Raw genomic sequence first — 15,441 nt, 5'->3', positions numbered from 1 at the left:
ATCAGGTGTAAAAATTACATGCACATGAATACCAAACCACGTTTTTCTAGCACTCGTATTTGTGCGTTTAATACTAAGGTGATGACCAAATACCCAGCTTTTGCACTTAAATTTCCGGTTGGAACTGTTAAACTTGCTCTGCCTTGTGAAGATCAGTGCTTGCAAATTCGCTCTCTGCAAACATACAAGCGGTTCACTTTGTTCAATTGAATAACTTCATGATCCTATGAGTGATGTTTCCCCAGTCATGATGAACAAGAGGAGTTAGCTGAGCATTATACTAAGTTTCAACTCGTCTTGTACAACTCAAAATTTCAAGTGGCATAACTGCCTGGTAATGAATTATTTATTAGACAATGTCAAAATTACAACCTTGAAAGGCACATGGCCATGTGGCCTTTCCTCTAAAGTCTGTATCAGATTTTGTGCTTTTGTCTATGCGCATAGCTTTCTGAAACAAGATATCTACTAAATCTATCTGTGGAGCAGTATATACACTTCCAGCAGCTGTTCTTTAGGTATTGATCACCTCTGCACACTGGGATGTCAACTCCAAGCTGTCCTAGCCATCTCTAGTCTCGTGAATTCCAAGCTCCAGCACCGAAGACTTCTTCAATCACACTGGACGTCGGAAGAAAATCTTCATCCTTGGGGCAGGTCAAACAACCAACATCCCATTCTTTGGAACTACATGGCTCTAAAAAAAGTTCATTACCAGTACTGCTGCTCATACTACTAAGGTTGCTAGTTATATGTTTTGTATTTTGATTTCCGCTTATGTCAGAAAGGACTTGGTCAAGTGGCTGATGTGCTTGATCTGAACTGCAGTTATCAGGCATGTCAATCGGAGGCATGTCTGACTCTTTACTGACACACTTACTGCCATCAAGGTTCAGCCTTATATTATCTTCTGAAGCTTCCTCAGCATTGATGTCATCCTTGTATTCACAGAGATTGTCTTCAAAGATCTCATTATGATCATCTTCCTCGGCAGGTGATTCAACCACAGAGTCATCATACCCATTTATTTTTTCTATTACTTCATCAGCAGAAACATTAGTTCCTTCCCATTCATCATTGTCGCTGTCAATACTCAACACATCAATTCTGTTCTGTTCAGCACGTCTTCGTAACATGAAGACATTAAAATAATAGCTAACTATTTCCTTCTTGGTCCTAGAAGGAAATTCAATAGCTGAATGGTTCCAAAAGTTCCTCCCCAGTGATGCAGGATGGGAAAATACAACCTCAGCAAATATTTCCTCTTCCTCCTCGCTCCATTTTTCAGCCACTACCTCTCCCATTTCCAAAAAACCCAACTTGACAAAAGCCTCCTGGCCAAGGGTTTTCCTGAGTTTTTCTCGTGCTTCAGTGATGTGTTGCCGAACACATCTAACGGATCCCACATCATCACAGGAACAATCAATTCTTCCATCTCCAAGTTTCTCCCCAGTGTCTTCAGACATGTCTGATCTAGGCATGGGAACTAGACAAGAACCAGAAAATTGCCTCTCATGGTCTAAATGATTACCAATATCTGACATGAGAGATTGGGATGAACGGTTGAAGACTTCAAAAGCATCTCCTGATGAACTGGACAACTTTTCATCATCACACCCACACCATTCAGGTATTTCTGCTTGAAAACCACTGCCAATGGGGACCAATTTCCGAGGAGGATATTCCAAAAGAGAAGAATAAATATCTCCGGTATGAAAAATGGTCCTTGCTGGAAAGTCAAGATTATAATGGTTTGGAGACAGCAATATGCAAGGTGCCCCCGACCTGACATCTTCTTCACAGGTAGTGCTTGTAGCCCAGGAAGAGTTGGAAATGGAGCAAGCCAGACTTCTATCTATTTCTTTCTCAACATAACTTTGGAATTCAGCAAGATTGCTGTCTACAAGACTTTCATCACTTTCACCTTTCTTTTTATCGCAAGCAGCCCCATCTTCACCTACCCACATATTAAGACTGGTAAAAAACATAAAAGTACTGAAAGATAAGCATATATATCGTACAAATATTAGCAAGCATCTAAAACAGATAGAAGTAAGAATTTAGCTTCAGAAAACAGTACTGAACTCTCCTTAGTGGGTCCATTCTTAAGTAGAAGAATAAGAGCTCAACCCACAGAGACAGAAGAAATTCATAGAGTAAAAGCTCTGAACTAATGTCCAATGCCATGCAGATTTCTTGTTAAACCAAGGCATAAATTAGCCAAAAACATTTTGGCCAGAAGAACTTTATCAATCAATATCTTCTATACAAGTAGCTATGTGCAAAAAAGGCCACAAAGAACCAAGACATTCAATGCAGATTTTCAATTATATGGAAAACTGCTGAGAAGCTTTAGTTCAGAAGCAGATAAACTACTCTCATTTGGTTCTAGACAATAATACAGTGATACAAGCAGTCCCCTACATCAAGCATCTTCAAACGTTGATAGAGACTTCTTCGCACCTAAAATATGAAGCTTTGGAGGGATATTTCCATCAGGGAACTCTAAAACTGACACCCTCTTGTCACTTGGCTCCAGAAGCTTCGGTTGCTTGGACAAGGCCTCATATAACTCCTCACTAAGTGGTCGTTTTTGTACCATATTTAACTGCAAAAGGAGTTAAAACAATGTAAACTAATATGCACAAGAAAAAAGTAGAATAACTAAAGCAAAAGGGCATTCACTGGCATAGAAGAGGTAGATCAAGAAACAAAGACCCACAGCTCCATTTAGCACAATAAAGGCGAGAAGCTTGACATATTTCTCAAGGAAAATGTACCGTAAAGGGCAATTTGAGCTTGAAATATATAATAAAGGCAGTTGAAAACCATATAGCAGACTTTGATTCAGTGAAAGAAAAGGAAAGATTGCATGTACCAATCACAAATGAAAATTAGTACTATGAGTCTCACAAGCGGCACTGCAACAAACACAACAGCTAAAAAGGACAAACTGAGAAGTAATTCAATTTCCATCATCCATAAAGTTGGGTGAAAAAATGAGTTCGTTTCACGTCATGGTTACTGCACCAATGCACCAAATCCAAAAACATCCTATGCTCTGTACTAACTCCACAACACCATGAAACATGATCATACGCAACAACCAAAATGCTCAGATGCAAGAAGACGTCCTACTACCCAAAATTTCAGATCGACAAAACCATCCATTTCATGAAATAACATGACACGTGCAAGCCTCCTTCTTCCAGCCATTGCTCTCTTAGCCTTTTTCCGGCAAGAAGTCAGAGACGGTTTCACACATATCAGTTTTTTCAAAAAATTTTAGTAAATTTGCCACATAATCGAGAAATTTTCGACTAACACTTTAATAATAAGTCAAAACAATCATTAAGCATGTTTTTACAAGGATAATGACAGCAGCATCTACAATCACTCCCAAACAAGTTCCAAAATCTAATTCTCACAACAGCAGGCAGCCCACTTATGCTGAGCAATATAGTGTGACAATTAAGACTAGTCCATGGTTGAATTAAGATCATTTACTAGGAAAATTATAAAAGATAAGACCACTTGACTAGCCTTCCAATCTGTACATATGTCGTCAAGAATTTAGTAGTTTGAAAGCTCTCGCAATTAGTTAAGTTGTTTTGATCCAGCATGGATGGTACAATTGAGCCAATGATTTGCGAGCACCGTCTTTTTTTTGTTTATTTTTTTGGGATAAATGAGTAACAGCATCTGAACACGTGGCAAATAAACCTCAGCTAGACCAAAGCCAACAGATGGCACGTATTTATTGCACAAAAGGAGTGCCCTAACCATTTTCTGAACATTAATTAATAAAAAACAAAACTCATTCTCAGGATAACTACAAAAAAAATTCCTAAAAAAAATCATTCCCAGAATTGTCAGAAGAAGAAAATGAAAAAAGATTCATTTACCTTAACAGTGAAAAAAACTTGCTTCCTCGAATGAAAAGCAGATCTTGTAGATTTTAAACCAGAATCAATCAATCAGCTGATTTTTTCTATAACTTCAAAATGAGATCTTCAATTCCCCCAAAATGATTTTCCAAAACCAAGATTAAAAAAAAAAGAATAATTAAATCGAAACCCTAACCCTATATCCCCAAAAAATTTTACAAATTAAAGAGCAACCCACCGACATAAACAACTTTTCCAACAAATTCCAGAAATGAATTTCAAAGATCTTGTGAATCGAACAGAAGAAATAGTTTTATAAATTCAATAAAAAATAACTATTACTTACTTTTAGGGAAAATTGCACGAAAGAAAAGATCAAATTTTTATCAACAGAGAATGATGAAATCAGAGTAGAAAAGAGAACCCGGATGAAATTTTGTTAATTTACAAAGAAAACAGAAAAACTAAACAGATCTGACGACGTTTAAAGAAATCTGAAACCCTAACCCTAGATTTCGAATTTTCAGTGGCTGAGGCTAAAACAGGTATCAATCGACAGAGGAGAACGAGAATCGGAAGAATCGGATGTCGAATTGTAGATTGAGAGAGAAAATCGAGGCGAAATTTGGACGAGAAAAGGAGAGAGAAGAAGAGATCGAAAAAGGGGGTTAGGGGGAGCAAATTTGTTGACTTGACTTAAAAGAGTAAAGCTAGGGTTCGGAAATTATGGAGACCGGGCGGTCCGAAAAAAGAAGTACATCGGATGGACTAAAAAGGGCTCCGATTTTTAAACTAATTACGCCAAGTGCCGCTGAGATTTGTGCGTTATTCAAAGCTGTTGGCTGTTATAGGCATAGGGTGATTTTCGTAAATTCACAGAGGAACTGGTGGTGCACCTATAATAATCAATGGGCTGTAAGTACATGTAAGAAAATGGTTGGCGTTACCTCTTTTGGGGCACATAATAAAGGAAAACAACGGATGCCACGTGGAAGATAATTAATTAGGTGAAGCTGTCATGATCTTTGACTTTTCATTTGACTTTGACCTCAATTTGCACGAGGGAAAATTAAAATATAAGAAATGCTATAATGAGAAATTTTGGGGAATTGTTTATATTGTACTAGATGGGATTTTTTGAGAGTAGTTTTTTTTTTCTTTTTTTTGAGAGTAGTTTATTATAATTAGTATTCAAAACACACACATGAATATATGTGCAACTAATAAAAGAAATTTGTGCCAAATTTTTTATCATATTTGAAATCATTTTCAAGAGAATTAATTTTATATTGTAATAGTAAATATTTAGAAAATTTATTAAAATAAAATATATAAACAAATAATTATTTAATGGTAATTCATAACCATAATTACCCTCCTTGCTTAGCTTCGAAAAAGTTGAAGCAAATTAGGGGCGCTTAAACAGATGCACATTATAGACCGTGTTTTATTTTATTTTATTTTATTTTTTGAGCCACGTTGTAGAATTTGACTACCCCTTCCCGAACGTAACAAGGAGATGGGAATGGTATGACCGTCAGTGAGAACGCCTTATGCAGTTGGTTCATCAAAAACAAAATTTGAAAACCTCCAATTTGAATTTTTGTGGTATTAAACATCAATCGGTACCTATGAACCATCCCTAACCGAAATAGGACATGATATTTTAAAATTTTCATGAAAAAATATTTACAAGCTATTCTTTTTCTTCTTTATTTCTTGAAAATATTGCAAGTTATTTTTAATAACCTAAGCCCTTGTTTTTCCTTTTTCTTTTGGCAAACCACATACACGGGGAAAGGACACCACTCCTGATTGTTATTAATGGTTACTCAAAGAAAGAAACAATCGGCACACAGGAAAAAGTTGCAAACAAGGAGTACTACTCTCTTACATGGACACGTCAAATTGCTGCATAAGTGGTTATGTCTAGGACAGATAGAGATTGGATATGATATGGTAATTGTGCTAGGGAATAAAAAAAAACTGTGCTCCATACTCGGTAGTCCAGCCAGTACATCTGCAATTGAGTTCGCCTCCTTACAGATGTGCTACAACCTAAGCCCTTGTTGGAAAGTTATTTTCCACCAAAAAATTTTTTACATTTTTCGTGAACTCATTTCCTAATCACTTTTTTATTTCACATACATCAAATCGTTACAGTATATTTGTCTAAAAAAAAACTTTAAAAATAGCAATCCAAACAAACTCTAAAACTTTCTAATGATGATAAAAAATTGGAAATTGTACAAGATTATATAAAAAATAAACCAATAGTTTGAAAATCAATCATAAGATGGCTATTTGGCTTTTCACTACTAATTACGACATCAAATGTTTCGTGGCCTAATGCTCATATCACGGGCGTTCTCCTTTTTTGAAAGGTGAACATGGTCATAATCAAATACGATCATGTTAATGCATCTATATGCTATGACTAAGAGTTAGAACTATATATTATATCCTTTGTTCTTGGGAGTGAAATATATAGTGTCATAAGATGATAAGATTGATAGTGAATGCTCCAAAGGTTGCAACCAACACGGATTGATCCAATAAAGGACCTTGATTTATTGATAATTGATGCTTTATAATAAATAGGTTTATCTATATTAACCTGTAAAATCGAAACCTAGTGGACTAAGTAGGAAAGGAGTTCAATTTTATTAAAATGACCGTAATGTTTAATTAACCATCTGGTTTTTGATTATCTAAGAAATTTAATCACGACTTTATATCATTAACATTTTAAGCTCTTTAACCGGCCAAATTAAAGAAGAAGTACACGGATGTTGTATCTTTGGCTAAATTGATGACAATTTTTCATAATTATAATGAGCACTAACTAGCCTATTGATAGTTCTAGCTGATATTTAGGTTTTTGCTTGTTCTAATTTCTTAATTATTAGTGTAAAAGTTTTTTATATAGAAAATAGTAGGTTTGGTAGTATGACATAGAAAGAGAATAATTAAAATTTGAATGGAGATTATTAATTAGTGTAAAAAAGACTTATATTGAATGGAGATGGTTGATTAGTGTAAAAGAACTAAGGTTGATTAGTGAATGGAGATTACTTTTGGACTTCCTACTATTGTTCACAGTTATATTTTGTACATTTTCTAATGTAATAAAACTACTATCATATTCCATAATTCCATCTACCATTTATTCCAATCTTTTCATTTTTCTTCGTTTCTCATTTCACAGTCCATCTTACATTTGATATTTTAATCTTGGGAGAATTAGAGTTTTGGTCCCCAATTTATTACCAACGCGCGAAACTAGTCCCCAATCGATTGCATATAACAAATGTGGTCCCCAATCTATTCAATTTGGCTCAAAAGTGGACAATTGACGGGTTTTCATCATTTTTTTACGGAAATAAGTCACGTGAGAGCATGTGCCCGTACTTAAGATCCTTTTTCCATTTTTTTAAGCAAGAAAACTCATAAAAAATTATTTCCTGCTTTCTGGTGCCCTCATTCCTAATTAGCAAAGACAAAACTCAATTAGCAAATGGAGTTAATTATATTAATTAGTGATAAGGATGCCAGGCTCGACCTGAGCGACCCATTCCTTGGGCTCGTCTTCTTCCATAAACACAACGGACTCTGTCCAGCCACTGACGGAGGCGGGCGTGGTTTCGCTGCTGGAAAGCACTTTCAATCTAGATTCCATTTCCTTGCCCCAGGGCCGCCTTGGCATAGAATTGGAGCTACCAGCAGCAGCTCTAGCGTAGGAGAAGTGATAGCGGCCGGAGACAGAGCCGGGTTCGGAATCGGCGTAGTCATCCCCGTGGTTATTGTGGTGGTTGGAAGAGCCAGAACAGGGCTTGCAGTTCTTGTACGTACCCGAAGCCTTTATTCCAATGTCCTTGATCTAAAACACAATAATAATGCCTAATGATCAACAAATGTAAAACTGGAATGAAAATATTACTCCGTAGAGAATTATGTAGCAGAATGAAAAGGGCAGAGTAATGGATGGACATCAGACTACAGTACTTGAGAAGTGAGGGCTTTGATGGCTTGTCTAGTGGAGGGAGTGGAAATAGCGGCGGCGGCGGCGTCGTCGTCATCATCATGCTGGGGTTGGGGAAGAGATGCGGCATTGAGGTGTTGCTTAGAGCAAGCTATACAAGTCAACATTATTTGCTATTTGACTGGACCAAAGCTGCGCGTCGAGGAATTGAGAATGTAGAATAGTTTTGCCTTTTGGGTGTGGGATCTCCGCTAGTAAATCAAAGTTTAGCTTTCGCCCCCGGGGTACCGGGGAAAAAGTGGGTCAACAAACCAATGGAGGAGTACATGTACTCGGGAATTTGATCAGGGCATGATCAAGTGCGAAGAAAAAACGAGGAGGATGACTCAACTTATGTTATGAAGCATGAAGGGTCAGTTCAGAAAACTGCAGTAGAACTTGGAGAAGGAGAAGGTTGGAGAGAGAGAGAGAGGTAAGCGTTAGCTTCATTTGCAACAGGATTCCTTCCATTTATTATTCTCTCTATTTTTTGTCTGTCTACTCTCCCTCCATCACATTGCCTTGTTGGATATCATCTTTCATTAAAATTCTAAAGCGAATCAAATACTACTGGGAGGAGTTCATAATAACTAAAGAATTGTATACATAAAGAATTGTTTGATGTGATTCTTTACTTCTACTCCCACGGTGTTGACTACTTTAAAAGAGAAAAGAAAATAATAATAATAATAATAATAATAATAAATCAGAGCTAATAGTAATAATAATAAATAAGGCAATAAAAGAAGAAGAGAATGTGAAAGGGAAAACAAAGAAGAGCGAAGATGCAGAGAGAGAGAGAGACTAGTGTGAAAGAAAAGCTGTTGAGATTTGTGGGGTTTTCAAAGCTCTCTCCGTGTGGTACTGGTGCATACAGTAGGGAGCATTTCTGCAAGGAAATGATCATAAGAGAGGCGGGCAATGGGTTCTGCTGCAACCTGCAAGTTTCGAGTTTTTCCCGTCCGTCTTTGTCACATTTTGGGTTTAAGTTTCTGAGGGAAACACTTCACAACCTTGTGGGGGCATGGCCTCATCTGGTTTTTTGTTCTCGTTTCTGGAGCTTGAAGAGAAGAAGGGGGGACAATTAGTGTGTTTTGTCTTTGCTAATTAGGAAAGGGGGCACCAGAAAGCAGGAAATAGTTTTTTATGAGTTTTCTGCTTTAAAAAAATGGAAAAAGGATTTTAAGTACAGGCACATGCTTTCACGTGACTTATTTCCGTCAAAAAATGATGAAAACCCGTCAATTGTCCACTTTTGAGCAAAATTGAATAGATTGGGGACCACATTTGTTATGTGCAATTGATTGGGGACTAGTTTCGCGCGTTGGTAATAAATTGGGAACCAAAACTCCAATTCTCCCTTTAATCTTTTCTTATTTACTTTTACATTTGTCATTTTGGCCCCAAAAAAAAAAAGAATAAACCAATACAAGATGTCATTATAATATAAATTCCTTACCTTTTAAAAATGGGATAATTTCAAAAATCTCCCCTAAGGTTCCGGACAATTTCATTGCCCTCCTCCAAGATTTTAAAATATCACTTACCTCCGCTGTCAGTCAATTGTGATTGAATGCTTACCTCATGGATGGTCAAATGACTTTATTACCCCTACAACTTTGGAAATTTTACATAGTTATATGGAGAGAAATAATTGAGGCACTTGTACTACCATAATTTGGAATGTAAAAAAAATTGAAAATCTGGAATACCAAATTTTGTAATGATAATTGTTAACATTTTAAAATTCTATTTCTAAATTTTAATAGTTCTTGTAATTTCTTCCCCCCTAAAAGAGATTAAAATTCCTATTGAGATATTATTATTTCAAAAAATTTTCATAAGAATAACAAAATGAATACGAACATACATGAAATAAAAAGGGATAAATTTTTAAAATATGTTTACAATTAGATTTTATTAAGTTATGGATAGCGTGTAACTATACATAATCTATACTTTCCTGCTTTTCCAACATATTTATTTTTTTCCTTTTCTTTGTATATGTAATCCCAACAAGAATGTTAAAAATGTTTTTCTCCACTTTGATTTACTTATTTTTCCATTAAAGTCATTTCCATTCTATTCATGCAAACATTGCTTGAGAGTTGTTATTTTTTGTGACAAATGATAGAAATTTCTTAGTAATCATGTAAAATAATGGACCTTGTAAGTGAAAGAAATAATTCAAAAACACATATTTTAGCATATTTTAGCATATTTTTTATTTATTGTGGCATTTTTCTTAAAGAGGCCATATTTCGTCTTGTCCAATTGTTGTTCAAAATCTTCCAAATTCCACTACTAAGAATTTAGGAATTCTATGTATAAATGTTGATTCTAAATTAATAAAATTTCCTCTCCAATTCTTTGATTTTGCGAGCCATTGTTACTAATTCTACTTGGCTTGTGCTACTGTTGTAATTTGCCTCGCTTACATTGACACTTTCTAACTATAGTTTTTATTTTCTATTCTTAACTAATATTTCCCTTTGATTCTAAGTCAATCAACTAGTAATAAGTTGAGGGACACTTTAGTATGAAATATTCTTCTCACTCTTCTAATCATTTTTTATTATTAATTTTTTGAATTGGGCTAATTTGTTTCAAGAAAATTAGTTTTAAGGAAGGTTATTGATATTTTTAAAAGCTTAGGGAAGGTTAGTGAAACTGTTAAAAAATCTTAGGGGAGGTTTCTGAAATTATCTCTTTAAAAATTTATTTTCATACACCAAAATAATATAGCAAACAAAAATTAGAATATTTGAACATGGAAAAGAAATACCCAAACACACATAACAATATTTTTGCCCAACATCGTAGAAACTATTATTTTAAACCCTCTTTATTTCCCTCCAATCTATAAAAATTTAATCAAATATTTTTGACAATTTTATATGCAAGCATTTCTTCTCAAATCAAAGATAATTCCAATATCAACATATTCATTCTACTAAATTAAATTAAATTTCTTATTGTGAAATTTACTATCTTATTGTGAAAAAAATTGCCAAATCAAATTTCTTCTTCACCTTAGTTGTTCTTCTTAAATTAAATTATAATTATTACTTACTTTTTTTGAAAATAAACAAAATAGCTTATACATTAGCCCGTAGCACATAAAAATATGTCAAATAGGAGGTCAAGCTTTGTCTGAAAATCTACAAAGTCACCCAATCAAAATCTGAAGGAAGAAATGCATGGCAACGTGATCCTAGTAATTTGCAACTAGAGCAATGGCAATCTAGATAGTCTAATATGCATCAATGATGAAAAGAATTCCTAATGGGTACACCCGCTTATCTACATAATAGATAAAATGGGAACAATATTGAGCACAAATATTTGGCTGTCCTCTCACGTGGTTCATACGTATTTTTTTGCTAATGTTATGAGCACAATGCTCTAGGTAGTCTAGGTATTGCACACGTGCAAATTCACCTTGTCTTGTGTATGTGTTTTGATGTTGTTTTATGTAAATTGCCCCTTTATTTTTACATATTTCCGCTTTCGTGTTTCTGCTATTCTTGCTTTCTTTTGCTTCATTTTTTGCTATTATTTTCCCTTTTTATGCAATGTTTCTCTAATACATAGGTAGGAGCTCTGATCTCTCTCTATTTTGTTGTAGAAAATTTGTAACCATATCGAATACTGTGCACTATGTAGATGAACTGGGTATGTTTTGCCCAAAACAAAAACAAAGTTGCTTCTCTTTTTCTGTTTCCTCCTTTCATTTTGCTATGGTCTAAAAAGGTCTGTATACTATCCGATCTTCTTCTCTCTTCCCTTTTCCTTTTCTATTCTGCCTAATATTTCTTCATTACCTTTGATCTTGGTTCTGCATTGTGTGCTTCCCTCCTTTTTTTTTTCCAGGAAGTGCGTTTATCCTCAATTAGTCATGGTAAGATTCCTTTTTTTTTTTAAGATTTCTACATTTCTCTTCAGTCTTGGTAATCTCTATTGAACTAGAATACTATTGCCTTTTTTTGTATGTTCTGCCTAGTATTTTTTGGTTTTGTTATGGCTGCTCTACCGCCTTTACTATTTCAACTTTTTTGCCATTTAGAAAGTTGGCTTTTCTTGGTTTGCTATTCTAGACTGCTATCTTTTTCCCTTTTAACCTGTTTTTGTTGTCTCACTTTGATGTTCAACAGCCTTGCTTTGAGTCCTCCCTACTATTTGGTTTGTTTTTTCTATTCTCAAACAGTTTTGATCCTTTTATTTGAGTGTGCCCTATGATAGAGTTTATTTTCTTGTGCGATTTTCACTTGTTTCTTTAACATTTTTGTGTTTCAATTAAGTTCTTTTAGCCTCGCTACTATTTGTTCTTTGGTGAGGTGTGCAGTTATTCTTATTTTAAATCCTCCTATTCTCTAGTTTTTCTTTCAGTATGATTAGTTTGCATTGTACCTTCTCTGTTTCATTAATCAATTGCCTTTGCTTAGTGTCTTTCTTTATTTGCTCCTTGTCCTTCAATTTGTTTTTATGTCCTTGGACAATTTTGATCATTTTATTTGAGTGTGTTCTCTAATGGAGTTGAATTTTGTCTATGTCTATTATTGCTTTGTTGCTTTCTATTATTTTGGGTTTATATAATTCTAGTGCACTCCAATACCTCTATTCTTATTCCTCTTGGTTTCTTGGTGGCTTATATAGTTATTTTTATCTTAAGTTCTCTTTTCCTCTCTTTTTTTTCCGGCTTAGTTGATTTGCTCTCTTTTACAAATAGATGAATTCTGAGCTTTTATGCATATTTGAGCTCTCTAGTTCTCTATTGCAATGGACTTCTGTTGTCCAAGTGATTGAGGCTGTCCATGTCAAGACTACTGATGCAGGCTGTGCAACAAAAATGTACCGTCATTTTGTCTTTAGAGATGCACATGTGCAATACATGCTTATTTATTTGAGATTGCATCTTTATTGTTGGGCTTGTACTATATTTTTGCAATTTGTTAATTCATTTGTTTTCTGTGTGCTTCAGGGAGTAAAGGTTTTTGTTGTTATGTTGAATGATAACATTTCTCGCATTGGAGACTCACTTGTACTTTTTAAGAAGTACCATATTATTAATACTGCTATTGAAAATATTCCCAAAACTGTTGCTCCAGATTCATATAGCTTTTATTGGATCATCAACAGGGATAGTCTAATAGAAAAAGTTATTTCAAACGAATGCCAAAGTCTTCCCCTTTATTTTGATATGAGCCCATTTACGTCTTTCTAGCACCTAACTAATAGCCAAGTGTCCATAAGTACGTTTCTGATTTTTCCTTTATAGGTGAGTAGTATCTCAATTGAAAGTTTGGGCTGCTAATTCTTGTCTTCTATCTGTCTAATTTATTTTTATAGATATGATGAGAGTTATTCTACATGTATTACCAGTGAGAGAGGCATGCTTTGCTGGTGGTTCTGTTCTTGCTAGAGACTATGTTATTGCTGATCAAAAGTGCTTTCCACTATATATATATCCTTATGTGTTTCTTTTTTTTTTTAAGTCTAGATCCTTTTTAGATTTTTAACAACTATTATATTTGTATCGCAAGAAGCCTATTCTTTTTATCCTGTTTGGTGAATTTGAGTCTCAAGATAGCACAAACATAGCAAATGCATTGAGCTCTATTGGCTCGAGGCCAGTTATTAGTGGTATTAGGATCAGAATGAAGACTGACAATTGTGTGTTTTTTGTCTATTCATACTAACTGTTCTTTGATGCATTTGTCCTCTTGTCTCTTGTGGATTGACTTGCCTTTGAGACTTTTTACTCTTTTGCATTCCTGTTGTTTTTTCAACAGATTTATCCCCTTGTACTAAGTCTACTTTAGTTGTCTTATTTTTGTCCAAAGTACACGGAGTTGATCAGTTTCAACAATGGTTAGCCTTTTTTGCTATTTGTGTTTTTTGCTCAATGTTGTTTAAAGTTTGAGTATTTGAAGTTTGGTGGATTCTTATAGTTCCATCTATTCTGGTATCATTGAAATTCATCGGAACTAATGTCTCCTATTTTGGAGAAGAAATATTCTGATTCGCATATGATTCTTCCTCCTGTTGGTGACGGCATTCTCTCTAGCATTGTCACTTTTGCCACAACAACTAAATTTGTTAGTCTTGTCATCTTTTGTGTGTTGCCTTTAAAAGTGATTTTTTTTGTTCACTCTATCTATTTTTTGCTCTTTTAATCAAGCTATCTTTTTTGTGAATGAGGCCCTCTTGTGCTTTCAGAATATTGGTGCTGCATGGATTAAGGGAAAAGTTGCCATTGACTGGACGCATAGCGATTGACATTCGACATGTTCACATTATTTTGCACTTCATAATTTTGCTGAAAGTTTAGGAATTGTTTGTGTCCATTTTTCTGTGTTGCCTTTATAAGTAATAGTTTTTGTCCACTCTATCTATTTTTTTCTCTTTTTTATCAAGCTACCCTTTTTGTGAGTGAGGCCCTCCTGTGCTTTCAGAATATTAGTGCTGTATGGATTAAGGGAAGAATAGCCATTGATTGGATGCATAAGAATTGGCATTTGGCGTGTCCATATTATTTTGCACCTAATAACTTTGCTAAACCTTTAGGAATCATTTGTGAGTGTTGTGGTAGAGAGCTTTATGTTTTTCCTGATTGTGTTGGCAATGCTCATTTTTTTTGGATATTTTGTTATGTCTATTGATAGTTCAATAATGTTGTACTTTTTCCTGGGGTCTCGTTTATTGGTTTTATTCATATATTCCTTTTTTTTCACTTTCAGACCTTGTGTTACGCTCGCTATCACAAATGATACTCACTCTTTCAATGTTATGGCTTTGGGTATCGAAACTGAGAAGTTGATAGGGTTCACTGCTCATCAGTTAAGCCAGATTGAGCAAGAGGTACTATGGAATGTGTTTTCTAATGAAAGCTATTTCATTACATATTAGATTGGGTGCTGTTTTTTCATACATCTTTCTTGATGGTGCAAGGTGTTAGTGTAAACTATCAAATTACTGATGCTCTTGATAGAAAGAAGCTACTGCTATATTAAGAATGCTCCTGACTTTGTTAGGTTGATTGGAGTCAGGTTTACTACTATTACTGCTTATTGGATTGACGAAACTGAGGCTCCTATCATTGAGTTGTGTTTCCACTTGTTGGAATTTAAATTCAAATGTCTTTCACATTTATTAATTACTTGGGTTGTAATTGATTTTACCATGAACATCTATGTTGGTTTAATTATACATTTTTTTTTGCCTTTATCAAGTATGTTTAGTTGCAGTGCTTGTTCAATGCTAATTTTAATTAGACAGATATTATTCCGGGCCTTATATTTGTGCTCATGCAATTAGCCTTTTGCATGGACTTTTGTCGCCATGAATATTTAGCCTGTTTTGTGCAATTGGTTAATATAGAGCCAAGGGAACAACAAATTGAAACCCAACTTCAGATTTAGTTGCAGTCGTTTTGGTCTTTTGTTACATAGTCAATGCTTTATTATTACTCTTATTATCATGGAAATCTAACCTATTTTGTCTAACTAATTGGTGAAGACTGAAGAGTCAAGT

The 15,441-nt window shown here is 34.8% G+C and overlaps 2 protein-coding genes across 5 annotated transcripts; both read right to left on the bottom strand.

Moving 5' to 3' along the window:
• Positions 1 to 312: 312 nt before the first annotated feature.
• LOC113768572 (AT-rich interactive domain-containing protein 1-like) lies at positions 313 to 4,594 on the bottom strand. Of its 4 annotated transcripts, none has more exons than XM_027312986.1 (3): positions 4,234 to 4,594; positions 2,464 to 2,608; positions 313 to 1,957 (listed from the first exon to the last, which is right to left on the bottom strand). In XM_027312986.1, the coding sequence occupies exons 2-3, from the start codon at positions 2,600 to 2,602 to the stop codon at positions 573 to 575; spliced, it is 1,524 nt and encodes a 507-aa protein (XP_027168787.1). In that variant the 5' UTR covers positions 2,603 to 2,608; positions 4,234 to 4,594; the 3' UTR covers positions 313 to 572. The 4 variants fall into 4 exon arrangements, with proteins under 4 accessions (XP_027168787.1, XP_027168786.1, XP_027168788.1 ...); XM_027312985.1 differs by lacking the exon at positions 4,234 to 4,594 and adding an exon at positions 3,906 to 4,227; XM_027312987.1 differs by lacking the exon at positions 4,234 to 4,594 and adding an exon at positions 3,544 to 3,744.
• Positions 4,595 to 7,419: 2,825 nt separating this feature from the next.
• LOC113769283 (protein Brevis radix-like 3) lies at positions 7,420 to 8,036 on the bottom strand. Its single transcript, XM_027313744.1, has 2 exons — positions 7,893 to 8,036; positions 7,420 to 7,767 (listed from the first exon to the last, which is right to left on the bottom strand). Exons 1-2 carry the CDS (start codon positions 8,034 to 8,036, stop codon positions 7,420 to 7,422), a joined length of 492 nt encoding a protein of 163 aa, XP_027169545.1.
• Positions 8,037 to 15,441: the final 7,405 nt, after the last annotated feature.

This window comes from Coffea eugenioides, chromosome 4 (assembly GCF_003713205.1).
Source record: "Coffea eugenioides isolate CCC68of chromosome 4, Ceug_1.0, whole genome shotgun sequence".
NCBI lineage: Eukaryota > Viridiplantae > Streptophyta > Magnoliopsida > Gentianales > Rubiaceae > Coffea > Coffea eugenioides.
This window is presented reverse-complemented; position numbering and strand designations above follow the sequence as displayed.